Here is an 18,619-nt window from a genome sequence, read left to right as displayed (position 1 = left end):
TTGTTTTTGTTTTTGTTTTTGGAGACAGGGTTTCTCTGTGTAGCTTTGCGCCTTTCCTGGGACTCACTTGGTAGCCCAGGCTGGCCTCGAACTCACAGAGATCCGCCTGGCTCTGCCTCCCGAGTGCTGGGATTAAAGGCGTGCGCCACCACCGCCCGGCAGAGTACACAATATTTTGGGGAACACAATACCATCACATCTCTCCTTTTTTTTCTAATATTTAAAAAAAGCTTATAACTAATACAAGAAAATTTATATCGAATAAATATATACAATATACACAGTCAAGATTACATTAACGATATCTAGTCCATTAACATTTGACAGATTCATATTAAAAACTCCATTATCTATTAACAGTGTCCAGTCCAGTAACATCTGATAAACTCAGACCAAAAAATTTTTATTACTTATCTTATTTAAAACAAGTGGTTCCTTTTTAAAAGTAGATTCCATAATCTCCCTTTTTATCTTATCATATCCATAAGCACCTCTTGGCCCTTTTGCATTTTTACTTGATTTAACTTACATAGTATTTCCTAGGATGCCTGTATCATAGTTTACTTAGCCTTTTGTTGTTGTGGGGGAGACAGGGAGAATCTATTAATAGGTACTTTTAATTTTCCCCCCAAACTACTCTGAAGTCAAGGTCCTTGTGGAGGTATTTCTCCTAAAAGTACATGCGACTTGGTGGAACTCCTATAAAGTTGCAAATGTGATTTCTTTGTGTCATATCTGCCATGAGTAAAGTTTGCTTCCACTCAACTGAGTTAGGTATCTACTACAAAAAGAACTTTCTCTGATGAGGGTTAAGAGTATAAAGATAAGAACTTAGGGTACAGTTTATTGCTTTGTACAATTAGCATAATAATAGTACTAGGTTCTCCCCTAGGGACTATGACCTAGACAGCCATTGGCTTTTGGCCCAGGGGACTAGGAGCGGGTTCCATCTTGTGTAGCAGACTTCAAGTGCAGTCAGGAAGTGGTTGGTTACTGTTAGCGTTCACACCACTCTTTACATCACATCAAGGCCATATCTTGCCAGGCCAGGCACTATTTTTATTCAGCCAGTATTCGTGTTCTTCATTGATACGCTTGCTTTTCGTTGTGCTGCTCTTTTATTTTCTCTGACAATGACACTGGGTGACATAACAGACATTTTCATCCAAGTATGTGATGGACATTGGAGCGTATTTCTCCTCCTTTGCTTCCCTTCTTTCCTTATTAGTCAGTCACCTTTGTCTCCTTTACTTTCCCACCATGTGTACTTCCATGAGTTTATGTATTTACGTAAAGTCTAAGAACCACAAAGGAGATAAAACATGCACTATTGATCCTCCTGAGACTGACTTTATTTGCCTAATCATTATCTCCAGGTGCATTCATTTTTCTGTAAACTTCTTCTTTATAGCTAAAAGAATTCTCTTTGTGCATACGTGCACACATTTTCTTTGTCCATTCCTCTGTAGATGGATATCTAAGTTGGCTCCTTAAAGCTGTTGGGACCTCCACGTGGAGTTGATTTTTGTGCAGCATGAAAAATAGAAATTTAGTTCCAGTCTTCTTCATGTGTGTCATTGATGTTTCTAAGATTGATTCCTAGAATTAGAATTACTAGGCAAAGAAATAAAAATATTTTCCGAGCCTTTGAATCATTGTGAGACTGCCCTTAGAAAGATTCTTAATGTGAATGTGATGAATTTTGCACGTTTTTCTTCATGCTAACACCTCTTCTGCTTATTGAACAAGTTGAGCATTTTCCTGTAAGGTATTGGCCTATTTGTGTGACTTTTAAACATACTTATTTGTGTTTGTTGGCTATTCTTTTCTAATAATTTGTAAGAATAGCTTTAGTGGCCAGTAATAGTTTGAGTATTGTTTTATTTCCTGTTATACCTTATATTTTTTCTTTTTCTTTCTTTCTTTTCTTTTCTTTTTTTTTTTTTTTTTTTTTTTTTTTTTTTTTTTTTTTTTTTTTTTTTTTTTTTTGGTTTTTTGAGACAGGGTTTCTCTGTATAGTTTTGGTGCCCATCCTGGATCTCGTGCTATAGACCAGACTGGCCTCGAACTCACAGATATCCACCTGTCTCTGCTGAATTAAAGCTACCACTGCCTGGCACCTTATTTTTTCTTTATTGTTAGTTTTATTTGTGAGTGAATGAGTGTGTTTTGTTTTAACTTTTTGTAGAGAACAAACATAACCTGAATTGGAAAATGTGCCTTATTTTTTTTCCAGTTCCTATTACTATTATTTACTTTTATATGTTGTGAGGTAAATTTGTTTTTAAAAGTTATGTTAGTCTTTTAAAAATAGATTGCAAACCCCTTCCCCCCCAAAACCAAACCAAAACAAAACAAAACAAAAAAACACCCTAATCCCCAGCACTTAGGAGGCAGAGGCAGGCAGATCACTGTGAGTTCGAGGCCAACCTGGTGTACAGAATGAGTTCCAGGACAACTGGATCTACACAGAGAAACCCTGTCTCAAAATACAACAACAGAAACAAAACAAAACAAAAAAGATTGTGCAGGGGCTGGAGAGATGGCTCAGGTTAAGAGCACTGGCTGCTCATCTCGGGAACCCGAGTTTGATTCCCAGCACCCAGGTGGCAGCTCACACCTGTCTGTAATTCCAAGATCTAATACCCTCACACTGACATACATGCAGGCAAGACATCAGTGCACATAAAATAAAAGTAAACAAACCAACAAAAAGATTGCATAGGACCGGGTATGGCAGTGTACACCTTTAATCTTAGCACTTGAGAGACAAGAGGCAGGCAGATCTCTGGTCTACATAAGTAAATAATAGGACGACAGGGCTACAGAGTGAGACCCTGTCTCAAACAAACAAAAAAAGATTGCAAAGAAAAGAGAAGTGTCTCTCTGTCCATCTATCTATCCATGCACAGACAAGTGATTATTTTGTTAGGTAAAGGAAAATGCTATTTTCTGCTGGGCTAATTTTCAGTTCTAAATTAAAATGGCTGACTGGCTTATTTTCTTTTTTGTACGAGTTAACAGAACAAGAAACCAGGCCAGTTTAGCTAAATAAGCAGATTTTTGTGCTGACTTCATTCAAACATCTGCCTTTTAGAGATACATATAGTGTTGGATAAGAAAGAAATGGTCAAATTGATATTTAAACTTATATTGCAGTTTTTTAAACCTTTATCAAGATTTTTAAAATAGAGTCCTGTTTGTCTCAAATTTTATGAATAAACCGTATAAAATGCTTTTATATTGTTTATGTTTAATATTTGAATAGTTATGAAAATCATTAGTTGAATTAAGCTTCCTTTGGTTTTAGGGTTTCTTTGTATTTAATAGTTTTCTTTACTTCACAGAAATACCGGTATCAGGATGAAGAGGTACCTCCCCCAGAGCACATTTCCCCACAAGTCACTAATGAGGTGCTAGGTCCAGAATTGGTTCATGTCTCAGAAAAGAACCTGTCAGAGATAGAGAATGTCCATGGATTTGTTTCTCATTCTCATATTTCACCAATAAAGGTAGGATAATAACTGTTCGTTACTATTATTTATTGCTATGACTTAGATGTTACTTTTGTTTATAAATAATTGTTCAAGCCCATGTAAATTCCTTACTCTTTGGGTTGGTTTTGGTTTTATGGTCCTAAAGAATTTCATGCTTTTTAGTAGCATTTCAAATTCATTTTTAAACACTTAACATAAGTCTTTTAAATTTCTGTCTTTGTCTGATCTCTTCTTTCTTCCTAATCACAATCCTGAATTATAATGTTTACCTTTAAAGTTCTACTACATATTTAGAGTTAAAATCAATGTATTGTTTTGTATATTTTGAACTTTATTTAATAGATTCATATATCAACTTGCATTTTTGTGCAACATTATATTCCTACAACTTATTTAGTTTCACAACGTAGAGTTTTCTATTTTATATGCTTTCATAATTTTTCTCACTTTTAATTGGTATTGAATTTTAGGTTACTGCTAGCTAAAAATAGAGGAGAGACATATGACCTCCCCTCCCCCATTATAGTGCCAAACTACAATATTTGTATAATTTTCACTTTGAAAAGCAAGATGAAGGGCTTTAATTGGTCTGTATTCTCATAAATACATAGTGTTCTTATTTTCCTTTTGAAGTGATATCTCATTGTGTCTTGAATATACATATTCCTTTTTATAGTGAGCTAGGATATACTTACTCATCAGTCAGGTTTCTTGTTTTGTGGCTTGCCTACATAGGATTTTTGCTTGCTTTTGTGTGGAACATCATTTGACCAGTTTGTAAGTGAATGGGTTTTTATGTTTGTTTCTTTGTTGTTGTTATCCATTCCCTTCCATATTCTGATTGAATCCTTTGTTTATTGTAAGTATTGCTTATAAAGAACATTGCTTTACCTTTTCTGTAGCTCAGACTGACCTAGGATCTTCAGTTCTCTTGTGTCAGCCTCCCGAATGCTACTGGGATTACAGGTCTGGGCTGCCATACCCAGTACTGTTTCAAGTGGTTTTTAAAGCTAATATGTAATAGCAAAACTTAGAGAACTTGAAGAGCTTGCCCAGCATGGTGCCATATACTTGTAATCTCATACCCCTGGGGCCTGAGCTAGAGACTGCTGCAAGAGAAAAGTCAAGTTTGGGCTGCATAGAGAAACTGTGGCCTTCCCTTTACTCCCAAATAAAAGGAAAAGATGAATGATCGAAACAGATTGCATAGTATATTTGTACTGTGTATACTTACACTATAATATATTTGATGGACATATTCAGTCTGCAATATTTGTTTCCTATTTATTTGTTTGTTTATTCTTTTCTCATACAATATATGACAATCACAGCTTCCCCTTCCTCCACTCCCAGTTCCACTCTCCCCCAGATCCTCTCTCCAACCCCCATCTTCCCCTAGAAAAGAGTAGATCTCCTAGGGACATCACCTGAACATGGCACAATGCAATACAATAATACCAGTCACCAACCTTCACATCAAGGTTGCTTGTAGCAACCCAGTAGGAGGAAAAGGGTCCCAAGAGCAGGCAAAAGAGTCAGAGACACTCCCCCTCCTACTGTCAGGAGTCTTCAAAAACACCAAGCTGACAACCATAACTGATACGCAAAGGACCTAGCACAGATCCATGCAGGCTCCACAATTGCCAGTTCAGTCACCGTTAGATCCCATGATCCCTGGCTAGTTGATTCTGCAGACCTTGCGTTCTCGGTGTCCTTGACCCCCCTGACTCCCAAAATTCCTCCTCCCCCTCTTCTGCGAGACCTCCAACCTGGACTCTTTCTCTCCACCTCTTGTTTGGCTGTAGGTCTCTATATCCACTCCCTCCCTTCAGCTGCCGGACGAAGCCTCTGATGATAACTGGACAAGGCACCAGTCTATGAGGATAGCAGATCATCATTAAGAATCATCCATTAATTTTCATTTATTTATTTATTTGCCAGTTGTGTTTGGCTCTGCCATGGGTCTCCAGTTCTTGGGTCATCCAGACAATGGCAGACATGGGCTCCCTCTGGTGGCATGGGCCTCAAATTAGACTAGTCATAGTTGGTCACTCCCAGGAGTTCTGAACTACCATTGCTCCATCACATCTTTTTTTTTTTTTTTTTTTTTTTTTTTTTTTTGGTTTTTCGAGACAGAGTTTCTCTTTGTAGTTTTGGTGGCTGTCCTGGATCTCGCTCTGTAGCCCAGGCTGGCCTGGAACTCACAGAGATCTGCCTGCCTCTGCCTCCCAAGTGCTGGGATTAAAGGCGTGTGTCACCACCGCCTGGCCTGCTCCATCACATCTTACAGGCAGGACAGATTGTAGGTCAAAGGTTTTGTGGCTGGTTGGTGTCCAGTCCCACCGCTGGAAGCCTTGCCTGGTTTCAGAAGGTGGACATTTTAGGCTCTGTAGCCTCCATTACTAGTTGTCCTCGCTAGGGTCACCCTCATAGATTCTAGGGAGTTTCCACTGCACTAGATTTTCACATCACCCCCTCCCCGCTGCCTTCCACTTCCACTTCCAATTGTCTCTCCCCATGCTCTCTTCTTCCACCCTCCACCTGATCCCACACTCACTTGCCCTCAGTCAACTGGCAGAGTCTGTTCTCTTTCTCCTTCCCAGGAGATCCATGTGTTTCCCCCTTGAGCCCTCCTTGTTAACTTAGCTGCTCTGAGTCTGTGGATTATATATGATTATCCTTTACAGTTAATATCCACTTAAAAATGAGTACTTACCATGTTTGTCTTTCTGCATCTGGGCTACCTCACTCATGATGAGCTTTTCTAGTTCCATCCATTTGCCTACAAATTTCACGATGTCATTTTTTAAAATAGCTGAATACACCATTTTGTAAATGTACCACATTTACTTTATCCATTCTTTGGTTGAGGGACATCTAGGTTATTTCTAGTTTCTGACCATTGTAAATAAAGCTGCTATGGATATAGTTAAGCAGGTGTCCTTTGGTAAGATGGAGCATCCTTTGGGTTATGTGCAAGAGTGGTACAGCTGGGTCTTGAGGTAGGTCGATCCCCAATTTTATGAGGAACGACCATACTGACTTCCACAGTGGCTGTACATGTTTGCACTCCCACCAGCAGTGGAGGAGTGTTCCCCTTGCTCCACATCCTTGCCACTTGTGTTATTCATCGTAACCATCTGACACGTGTAAGATGGAATCTCAAAGTAGTTTTGATTTGCATTTCCCTAATATTTTATAAATTAGCCCTCTATTGGATGTGGAGTTGCTGAAAATCATTTCCCATTACGTAGGCTGCTGTTTTGTCCTTTTAACAGTGTCTTGCCTTAAAAAAGCTTTTCAGTTTCATGAGGTCTCATTTATTAATTCTTGATCTTAGTGCTTGCGATATTAGCGTTCTGTTCAGGAATTTGTCTCCTTGTGCCAATGCATTCAAAGCTACTCCCCACTTTCTCTTCTATCTGGTTCAGTTTATCTGGTTTAATGTTCAGATCTTTGAAACACTTGGACTTGAGTTTTGTGCAGGCTAGTAAGTATGGATCTTTGTTGTTGTTGTTGTTCTTTCCCAGCTCCCAAATAAATCACACATGGAGTCTTATTACTTATAGATACCTGGCCTTAGCTTGGTTTATTTCTAGCCAGCTTTTCTTAGTTAAAATATCCCATCTACCTTTTGCCTCTGGGCTTTTACCTTTTTCTTATTTCTGTAAATCTTACTCTTACTCAGTGGCTTGCTTTATAGCTGGGTGGCTGGGCCCTAGAGTCCTCTCCTTCTCTGGCTACTTCTTTCTCTTTCCTCCCAGATTTCTCCTTCTATATATTATATATTCTCTCTGCCTGCCAACCCCACCTATCCTTTCTCCTGCCTCACTATTGGCCGTTTAGCTCTTTTTTAAACAATCAGGTGTTTTAGGCAGGCACAATAACACAGCTTCACAGAGTTAAACAAATGCAACATAAACTAAAATAACACACCTTAAAATAATATTCTACAACAGATTTATTTGTGTTCTTCAACATGGAAATATCCAATTAGACTTGTTCAGGATTGTTTTAGGTATCCTTAGTTTTTTTTGTTTTGTTTTGTTTTATTTTCTACATGAGGTTGAGTAGCGTCATTTCAAGGTCTATAAAAAATTGTGTTGGAATTTTAATGGGAATTGTATTGAATCTGTAGAATTCTCTTGGTAGGATGGCCATTTTACAATGTCAATCCTGCTGATCCATGAGCATGGGAAATCTTTCCATCTTTTGATTATCTTCTTAGATTTCTTTCTTCAAATGTGTGAAGTTTTTGTTATACAAGTCTTCACTTGCTTGGCTAGCATTACCCCAAGATGCTTTATATTTTTGTGGCTATTGTGAAGGGTGTTGTGTCCCTGATTTCTTTCTCAGTCCATTTGTCATTTGTATATAGGAGGGCTACTGTTTTTTCGTTTGTTTGTTTTTTTGTTTTTTGTTTTTAGTTCATCCTGTATCCAGGCACTTCCCTGAAGGTATTTATCAGCTGTGGGAGTTCCTTGGAAGACTTTTTGGTGCTCCTTATGTATACTATCATATAACCTACAAATAACGATACTTTGACTTCTTCCTTTCCAATTTGTATCCCATGATCTCATTTAATGGTTGAGCAGGGGTGTCTACCAGAATTGGAGGCTGGACTTCTGGCAGCTGGCGTGGCCTCGGGTTGATCAGAGTGTCTCTGCCCCAAATTGTGGGCTGGGACACAGTGATGAGGAGTGGGATAGGTGGATTGGGGATAGCACTGGGGGAGGGGCACCAAGAGAGAGAGGATGGCGGGTAGCCTACCTGGCCTTCTGTTGGCTGGCGTGGCCTCTGGTCAAGCAGGGGTTCTCCCTGTTTCCTCTTTTATATAGGGTAAATAAAGAGATAGTAAGTAATCTTTGGATAAAAAGATGTATGGGGATATTTCTTTAAGATAGATTCCTAGAACTCAGATTACTGAGTCAAAATTATAATATTTTCGTAAGTTCTTGATATTTGATAGACTGTATTATGATATAATTGCAATAATTTGGAGGATTTCTTTTCCTACCTGTGTATAAATTATTGTGACAGTCACCTCATAAAATACTTGTTTGAAGGATGAAATAGTAAGAGTGGATAAAGATAAAATTAATTGGGGCTGGAGAGATGACTCAGCAGTTAAGAGCACTGACTGTTCTTCCAAAGGACCCAAGTTCAATTCCCAGCACCCACATGGCAGCTCATAACTGCCTGTAACTATGGTTCCAGGGGATCCTACACCCTCATGCAGACATGGATTTGGACAAAACACCAATGCACATAAAATAAAAATAAAGTTTACGGCTGGAGAGATGGCTCAGAGGTTAAGAGCACTGGCTGCTCTTCCAAAGGTCCTGAGTTCAATTCCTGGCACCCGCTTCTTTATACATAATAAATAAACAAATCCTTAAAAAATTAAAAAATAAAGTTTAAAAAAGAAAAAGGGGTAAAAATACTAGAGTTCTGTACCAGCTTTTTCTTTTGGGTCACTAACCAGCTCCCAAATCATGACATGGAGACTCACTAGTTTTCAATGCTCAGCCTAGCTTAGCCTCTTTTCTAGCTAGTTCTTTTAATTTAAATTAATCTGTTTCTGTAGATGTAACTGATTGTCTTTTTAAAATAAGAAACACAGAGCCAATGTAAAAGAGAAAGCCGAGAGGTCAGAGCTCAGAGATAAAATCTTACCTCCTGCAGTGCTCCTAGCTTCCCCGAGAGAGAGCTACTTCCTGTTTGTCTGTGTTTAAATAGTCTTTCTGTTCTGCCTTCTCATTGGTTGTAAACCCAACCACATGACTGTCTCATCACTGCCTGTAAGTACCGCCCTCCAGGTCTTAAAGGCGTATGTCTCCAAAACTGGCTGTATCCCTGAACACACAGAAATCTACCTAGCTCTTCTAACCACCACGCTCTTGCTATGGCTCTAATAGCTCTGACCCCAGGGCAACTTTATTTATTAACATAAAATTAAAATCACATTTCAGTACAAATAAAATATCACCATATTTCCCCTTTTCTATTTTAATAAAAAGAAAAAAGGCGAAAGGTTATAACTAACAAAAGAAAAACTATATACAAAAGTACAATAACTATATACAATATATACAAGTAACAAATACCTAAACGATGTCTAGTCCATTTGTATTTGACAAATCAGAGAAAATAATTCCCTTATCTATCCTATTTTAGTAAGTCCAAAATGTATCTAATTCACTTTCTATCCTAATTAATCTTCAACTATAACTAACTAATCTTCAACTCCCTCAGAGACCCAAGAAGGAAATAATATTACCTAACAAAAATAAAAACAGGAAGTGCACAAAAACAACTTCCAAAAATTTTGTGAGTTGACAGAAACAGCCAGCTGCCTGGACAGTCACCTGAGGTTTCTCCGCAGTGTTGGGGCATCATCTTCAGCCTATAGGCTTAGTGTATCTGACAGACTCATTTGTGAAGTAGGTTGTACACAAGGTCAACAGTTCAACCTCACATTGGGTGAGAGCAGTCCATGTACCAGAAACACCTGAATTCCACTAGTGTCATGTCATGATTCAGGATTTTAAATTCTGGAAATTGTTGACGGTTTTTGAATTCAGCTGTCCATTCTTCTTGGCTGTGTATATATGGCTTCATCTCAGCATCCCCTTCTTCTCCACATCCCTCTATTAAATGCCAGTCTACTATTGAGAGGCGTGAGCTTTCAGTTGCTATTCCATTGCACAACAGAAGCCATCGGCCCACTGCCTGTTCAGCTGCCTTCTAAGAAAAGGGTACTGTACCTTTTCCAGATTGTGAAGGCCACTTCAGGGATGGTGCCATATTGTCCTGGGCTCAGAAGATGCCTTTTGATAAAGCCATAACCACACTTGTTTTGGCAGGAATCGGTAGTCCTTTGTTTCGTGTTCTGTCTGTCCATTTTTTCTTGTTGATTCGAAGATACTTTGTTGTCCAGTGGCTAACTTTTGCCACAATGAAAGTTAACTCCATATGCAGTTTCTTCAATGCCCATATTTTCTCTGAAGTAGATTGGTACTGCCAGGAGCCGACATGTCTCAAAAAAGAAAAATTTCTAAGTTATTAAAACATTTTAAATGCCATATTCGGTAGATCTCTGAAGGGTTTGAAGATGACCTGTCTAAAACATATCTGCTCAATTTTTAAAACGTATCTAATATGACTACAATTTCTATTGTAATGTCTATAACTACTAACTTTCATTTCTTTATATCCTAATAGTTGTTAATAATGTAAAGTATTTAAAACTAGTAATTATCTTTTTCTTTTCTTTTCTTTTCTTTCTTTCTTTCTTTTTTTTTTTTAAACAAGAACCTTAAATCTAATCTCCTTTGCTTAGCCTTTTTCCTAACCCTTGACAACAACTTGTAACCAACCCCCTAAACAATGAAAATTATCCAAGACCCAAAACCCATTAAAAGAACCAAAAAACCACCCGCCCCACACCACCTCTTTGGGAATGTGGGCGTCATTCTTAAAATTGCTTCCTGCTGGGTATGGGCGAAGTTATCTTTATCCTGAAAGAAAAATTTTAGGTTAATTGTCAAATTCTAGGAAAGGTAACTATATCCTTCATTATTATCCAGTCTGTGTATAATGCCAAAGTTCAGGGTTTATCTCAAGTCCTTATTCAAGTAGTCTTTGAGACTGGATCATCTCAGCTAGTCATCTCAAAATTGCTCTGAGCACCTTGTAGTTCAAAGCTGATCTGTAGATGATGTTTGTCAGTTCAGTGATATTATTATTGTCCACGTGGAATTGTTGTTGTTGTGGGGCCCCATCTTCTTCCTGGAGACTTCAGTTGATGTTAGGCCTGGCCATGATTTCCTGCAGAAAACTGATAAGAGACTCGAACACAAAGACATATATATGCAGCTAATTGAAGCCTTTTTTCTAGAATTAGTTAGTACTCTATATGACCATTCATATCTTAACAAAGTTTAAAATGTATATATAGTTCTTTTAATTTAAATTAATCTGTTTCTCTTTATCTACCTTTGCCTTGGACTGTTTACTTTTCTGTCCATCTGTCCATCTTACTTTGACTGCTTCTCCTGTCTCCTGGCTGGGGACTGCCTGGCTGGCCCTGGGCATCTCCCTTCTTCTCTCCACTCTCCTCTTCCTCTTCTTTCTGAGCCTAGATTTCTCCTCCTATTTATTCACTCTGCCTGCCAGCCCCACCTGTCCTTTTTCTGCGTAGCTATTGGCCATTCAGCTCTTTATTAGACCAATCAGGTGCCTCAGGCAGGCAAGGTAAAACAAACGCAACATATCTTTGCCTAGTTAAAATATTCCAACAGAATTTCTTTTGCTTTTCATTAGAAAGTTTTAAAACTTAAAATTGGTAGATTCTAAAGAGATGAATATTATAGGGAACTCAGTAGTGAAACATGATCTTATATAATATACCATGTCCAAATATCAGATTAATAACCTCTTTAAAAGAAAAAACCCAATGCAGGGGCCTTTTCTGCCCTTTTAGTATTGTGGTTTATAATGAAGCAAAGCATTTCTTAAGGAATTTGTACAACTCAGTGTCTGTTTTTTATTATTATTATTAATTAAATTTGTTATTTGATAATATCATGCATGTATATAATTCATTCTGATTATTTTTGATTCCTGACCCCTGTTGACAGTCCCCTCCTCTATAAGTCCCTATCCTATGTTTGTATCGTTGTTTTTGTGACCTACTAAGCTTAGCTAGGGCCATTTGTGTGACCATGGGTTTGAAATTACTCAGTGGAACCTCGCAGGATTACCAGTGGGTACACAATTGAAGACAATGATTGTTCCCTTCCCTCAGATTTATCAGTAACCAATTAGTTCAGCGAGGAGGGGTAAGGCCCCAGTGATTTCCTCCTCTGTCCTTGGCTGATATTGGTAAGTCCAGTCTTACACAGACCCAGTGCAGACAACCATAACTACTGTGAGTTCCTGTCTTAGTTATGGTTTCTATTGCTATGAAGAGACACCATGACCACAGCAACTCTTCTAAAGGAAAACATTGAATTGGGCTGGCTTACAGTGCAGAAGTTCAGTCCATTATCATCATGGTGGCTGTGGGCAGACAGCCATAGTGCTAGAGAGGGAGCTGAGAGTTCTGTATCTTGCACAGGCAACAGGAAGTGGTCTGTCTCACTGGGCGTGGCTTGAGCATCTATGAAACTTCAAAGCCTGCCTCCACAGTGACACACTTTCTCCAACAAGACCACATCTCCTAATGGTGCCACTCCTTTTGAGGCCATTTTCTTTAAGACTACATTTATTATTTGCAACAGCTGTGCCATGTCCAGGAGAGACTATTTTACAACCATTTTCCTTGTCTTCTGGCTCTTATGTTCTTTCCATGCCCTCTTCTACAATGTTCCCTGAACCTTGGAGGGGGGTTATAGATATCTCCTCTAGAGCCAGTGAAATGACTCAGTGGGTGAAGGTGCTTGTTGCCAAGGTGATGACCTCAGTTTGATACCCGGGACCCATATGGTGAAAGGAGAGAACCATCTTCTGCAAGTTGTCCTCTGACCTCCACATGTGTACCGTGGCGCACATGTACACAATAAAAATGTAAAAAAAAAAAAAAAAAAGAAAGAAAGAAAAAGAAACATCCAGTTTAGGGCTGAGGACACAAGTATCCCTTGTTTTTGACACCCATGAGTCTCTGCATTCACCACTGTTCTTTGCATAGAGAAGCTTCTCTGATTGAAGGTAATAGTAGCATCTATCTATGTTATAAACATAGATAGGGTGTAGAAGGTAGTTCCATACCACGTCAGTCTAGATAAACAATAGTAGTAAATTCTTTCCAAGGGCCTGTGAGCTTTCTAGGCACAGGTTACTGTCCAGACTTACAGTACTGGGTATGGATTCCCTTTTGTGCATCAGGGCTCATCCCATTAGAGAGTAGCTGGCTCACCCCACCCCACCAATCATGCTGTTATGGCGCCAGTGGTCAAATCTTTTCTGGCAGGTTGGTGTTGTAGCTCATAGTTAAGACCACTGTTAGCTGGACAGTGGTGGCACACATCTTTAATCCTAGCACTTGGGAGGCAGAGGCAGGTAGATCTCTGAGTTTGAGGCCAACCTGGTCTACAGAGCAATTTCCACGACGTCCAGGGCTACACAGAGAAACCCTGTCTCAAAAAACAACAAAAACCAAACAAACAAAAGACCACTGTTCACCTCATTTCCCTCAGCTGCCTGCATTCCTTCTAGCCTTATGAATGCTTCCAGTTCATTTCTAGCTTGATGTTTGTTCTTACGACCAAGGTGTATCTTCAGCCGTAAGGTCTTAGGATGTAGTTCTGGTGACAACCGAGAGCAGCGGCAGGAGCCTGTGTTGTTTTAGGGGCCTTTGGGACTCCCTGACCACCAGTGCACAGAGCTATCCCACACCTTGGCACTGGGTTTTGTTTCTTAGACCACCAGTACACAGAGCTATCCCACACCCGGCACTGGGGTTTGTTTCTTAGACCACCAGTACACAGATATCCCACACCTGGCACTGGGGTTTGTTTCTTAGACCACCAGTACACAGAGCTACCCCACACCCGGCACTGGCCTTTGGGACTCCCTGACCACCAGTGCACAGATATCCCACACCTGGCACTGGCCTTTGGGACTCCCTGACCACCAGTACACAGAGCTATCCCACACCCGGCACTGGGGGTTTTGTTTCTTAGACCACCAGTGCACAGAGATATCCCACACCCGGCACTGGGGGTTTTGTTTCTTAGACCACCAGTGCACAGAGCTATCCCACACCCGGCACTGGGGGTTTTGTTTCTTAGACCACCAGTGCACAGAGATATCCCACACCTGGCACTGGGGTTTGTTTCTTAGACCACCAGTACACAGAGCTACCCCACACCCGGCACTGGCCTTTGGGACTCCCTGACCACCAGTGCACAGATATCCCACACCCGGCACTGGCCTTTGGGACTCCCTGACCACCAGTGCACAGATATCCCACACCTGGCACTGGCCTTTGGGACTCCCTGACCACCAGTACACAGAGCTATCCCACAGCCAGCACTGGGGGTTTTGTTTCTTAGACCACCAGTACACAGAGCTATCCCACACCCGGCACTGGGGGTTTTGTTTCTTAGACCACCAGTGCACAGAGATATCCCACACCTGGCACTGGGGTTTGTTTCTTAGACCACCAGTACACAGAGCTATCCCACACCCGGCACTGGGGTTTGTTTCTTAGACCACCAGTACACAGAGCTATCCCACACCCGGCACTGGGGTTTGTTTCTTAGACCACCAGTACACAGATATCCCACACCTGGCACTGGGGTTTGTTTCTTAGACCACCAGTACACAGAGCTATCCCACACCTGGCACTGGGGGTTTTGTTTCTTAGCCAGTGGCTCCTAGGAGTATCCAGCCACTGGGGATATCTCCCTTCTAACACTTGTCATTGTTGTTAACTTATATTTTTAAATTGACGTTTAAAATAGTAGGCATCCCTGTTGGCTCCTTTTTTCCTGTGTGGGTGTGGGTGTGTGGGTGTGTTTTGTTTTTGTTTTTGTTTTTGTTTCTGAGACAAGAGTTTCTGTGTAATAATAGCCCTGGCTGTCATGGAACTCACCTCACTCTGTAGCCCAGGCTGGCCTTGAACTCACTGAGATCCGTCTGCTTCTCCCTCCCAAATCCTGGGATTAAAGACGTGCTCCACCACACTCTTCATGTATCCTTTATTTTAGTTAATGCTTCCTCCAATTATTATTTTTGCAATTATGGAAAGTATTTTGAATAAGAATGATTTGCTGAGCTGAATATTGACTAGGCACTGCTCATAATTCGAATAATAGCTAATGATAGAAAAGTAAAAACAATTCAGAGTCAGAAGGCATGGTGTTGAATTCCTGTAATCCTGCATTTGGAATGCAGAATCCAGAGGACTAAGAATTCAAAGCCAGCTTTGTCTACATAGTGAGTTTGGGGACGGTGTGGCTTACGTTAGATCAAAACAAAACAAATCCTCAAATAAGAAAACAGTAAAATTTATTTAATAGATGATTATCCTTTAAAAAATCAACTGCTATGCTAGTACTTTGGAGGCTGGAACAGTAGGATTTCAAATTTGAGGCCAGCATGGACTGATAATTTGTCTTTGAAAACAATCAAAAACAAAGAAATCCAAGCCATGATTGCTAGATAACAGTTTTGCTTATACCTCAAAAACATAAACAGGTATTCTAGAGTAATCATGATTTAGCTTTCAGTGGTTAGTCCTTTAATGGGAAGTTAGATGTAGCATGATTATACTGTATCAGTTCCGCTGCTGTGGTAAACACCCTGACAAGCATCCCGAGGGAGAAAGAGCTGATTTGGCTCAGAATTGCTGGTTACAGCTCATGGCAGGGGAGTCAGGGTGCATGGGGACTGGAGGCTGCTGGTCGCATGGCATCCATAGTCACACCAGAAAGCTATGAAATCACGCACACAGTGTCTGCTCACTTGGGTGCCCAGAACAGAACAGGGTGCCGTCTATGGTGGATGGATCTTCCCACTAATCAAGTTAGTCCCCACACATATGCTCATGGGCCATTATAATCCACAGTCCCTCATTGAGACTTCCTTCCCAGATGGTTCTAGACTCTGTCGGGTTGATAATTAAAACTAACCCTCGCAGTATGTTATAAAATAATAGGAGGAATCACATTACATAAGAAAGTCGACATTTAAACAAGGTGTTCAAGAAAGCCAAGTTAGAAACAACCCTGGAGTAAGTACTGTAGGGGAGAGACTTGAGCATTGAAGTTCAGTTCAGTGTGCCAGGGTACCTGTTAGGAAAGAGGGGTATGGCAGAGGGCTCCTGGGGTTCAGGGCTGCCCACGTGAGATGCTGTGTGGGCAGGCTCTGAGGTGGTGCTGCTTCCTCCTCCCCATTAATCAACTGATGACAAGTTGCAGGGGTCAAAAGTTCCTGATTTTATCAGTTAAGAAACTGGAAAGGGGACTTTCTGGCTAATGTTGGGAAACATCTCAATAAAGAAATTAGTGATATAATGCTTAAAAAAAATACCAGTGTGAATAAAAAGGACATAGCGGACAAATTCAGGGATTATAGTGTCAGGACCCTAAAAACAATGAGTTGGGATCTTGGGAAATAGAAAGTCAATTAAGTTAAACAGATTCAGCCTTCCGAATAGGTCCAGTTGAAGTGGAGTGACGCTGAAGGGCTGTTGCTGTCTGTGGACGTCGCAGCGGCATGAACGAAACAGTAACTCACACGTGTCTCTTCTCAATGGCAAGGGCAGCGTGTGCCAACCAGCACGCACAACATAACTAGTGTTAGGAAGAACTTGCACTAAAAGACAGAGGAGGGTGGATGCACACGTGATGACCTCGACTGCGCTTGTCTCCTACTTGCACACCTTCCACACAGCAGTGGTGGGAATGTTGCCGAAGGAAGTCATGCAGCAGCTCTAAAGAGTCCCTCAAAAATTATCACACATGGGTTTACAGAAGAAGGCATGTAATCTAACATAAGCCTTTTGACTGAATACTAACTACAAGGATATATTCCTGCCGGGCGGTGGTGGCGCACGCCTTTAATCCCAGCACTCAGGAGGCAGAGCCAGGTGGATCTCTGTGAGTTCGAGGCCAGCCTGGGCTACCAAGTGAGATCCAGGAAAGGCGCAAAGCTACACAGAGAAACCCTGCCTCGAAAAACCAAAAAAAAAAAAGAAAAGAAAAAGAAAAAAAGAAAGGTTAAAAAAAAATTTAAAAAATCTTCCAAAAAAGAGAATATATTCCTGTTTCAAGTAAATAATGAGCAATTTTGAAATTAACTCATTTTTACAACCCTGGAATATATATGTTGGATTTTTCATTCTTTTTTTTTTTTTAAGATTTATTTATTTATTATGTATGACTGCAGGCCAGAAGAGGGCACCAGATCTCATCACAGGTAGTTGTGAGCTACCATGTGGTTGCTGGGAATTGAACTCAGGTCCTCTGGAAGAGCAGCCAGTGCTCTTAACCTCTGAGCCATCTCTCCAGCCCCCGGATTTTTCATTCTTAAATATTTTAAAAATTTTGTGTGCATGTGTATGTCAGGGTTTGTGTATGTGCATGCACTCGCGAGCACAGGCACATGAACATGCATGCACGCAACCACCCCCCTCCCCCAACCTTACGCCCACCCACCCACCCCCACCTCAGAGCCAGAGGTATTGGGTCCCTAGGAGCTGGAGTGATTTACAGTTGATTGTAAAGCTGTCTGATTTGAGCACTGGGACTCTATTGTGGATTCTCTGAAAAAACAATACGTGTGCTTAACCACTGAACTGTCTCTCCGGCCCTAAGGATTTCTTTTCATGTAAAATTTTTTTCATTTTTCGTTTCTTGTTGGGGTGGCCTTAAACTAAGACCATGTAATTTGTATACAGTTTGACCACTAGGTGGTGCTCATACAGAAGGGATTTACTTAAATGAGAGTTGTGTGTCTGTCTGTGTGTCTTTGTGTGTTTGCTTTTCTAAATAAATAGCACTCTTTGTCCACTAAGATTACTTAATATTTTGTTTTGTAATTATACATAAAGGCTTCTGGGTTGATTTGTAAGTTTGGAAATACGTATGCAAATAATTGATATTCTGTATAATTTTGAACTATCTTTACTTCTGTTTAAAAGACATATTATACTCCTAAGCTTATTATGATATTTAAGTTTTGTATAATGATCATTAATATGTACTTTGCTGGGTATAGTGGTACACACCTTTAGTCCTAGCACGCAGAGGCAGGCAGATTTGTATGAGTTCCACTCCAGCCATGGCTACTGTGTGTGTGTGTGTGTGTGTGTGTGTGTGTGTGTGTGTGTGTATGTACACTAGTCTGGGTTCTCCAGTGAAACAGAACTGCTAGAATGTGTGTGTGTGTGTGTGTGTGTGTGTGTGTGTGTGTGTGTGTGTGTATATATATATATATGCGCTTACAAAGCTGTTGTTCGGCTAATCTAATAATAGCTGTCTCCTGACAGAAAATTGAAGAATCTAATGGTTGCTTGGTCCACAAAGCTGAATATCTCAGCTGGTCTAAAGTGTCCATCAGAATCCCAAAGAATTAGCTTGAATTACAGTGAAGGAATGAACCTGGCAACAAGA

General features: G+C 40.4%; 1 protein-coding gene across 17 annotated transcripts in view; it reads left to right on the top strand.

Moving 5' to 3' along the window:
• Positions 1–18,619, top strand: part of Dlg1 (discs large MAGUK scaffold protein 1) — a 210,279-nt gene that overhangs the window by 65,236 nt on the left and 126,424 nt on the right. For all 17 annotated transcript variants that reach the window (XM_037209803.1, XM_028894066.2, XM_028894065.2 and 14 more), the window contains one exon: positions 3,348–3,512. In XM_037209803.1, coding sequence (XP_037065698.1) covers positions 3,348–3,512 — 165 coding nt within the window. The remainder of the gene's footprint in view (positions 1–3,347; positions 3,513–18,619) is intronic.

The sequence above is a fragment of the Peromyscus leucopus genome, chromosome 12, assembly GCF_004664715.2.
Source record: "Peromyscus leucopus breed LL Stock chromosome 12, UCI_PerLeu_2.1, whole genome shotgun sequence".
NCBI lineage: Eukaryota > Metazoa > Chordata > Mammalia > Rodentia > Cricetidae > Peromyscus > Peromyscus leucopus.
Note: the sequence above shows the minus strand (reverse complement) of the source record. Positions and strands in the feature narration are given on the sequence as shown.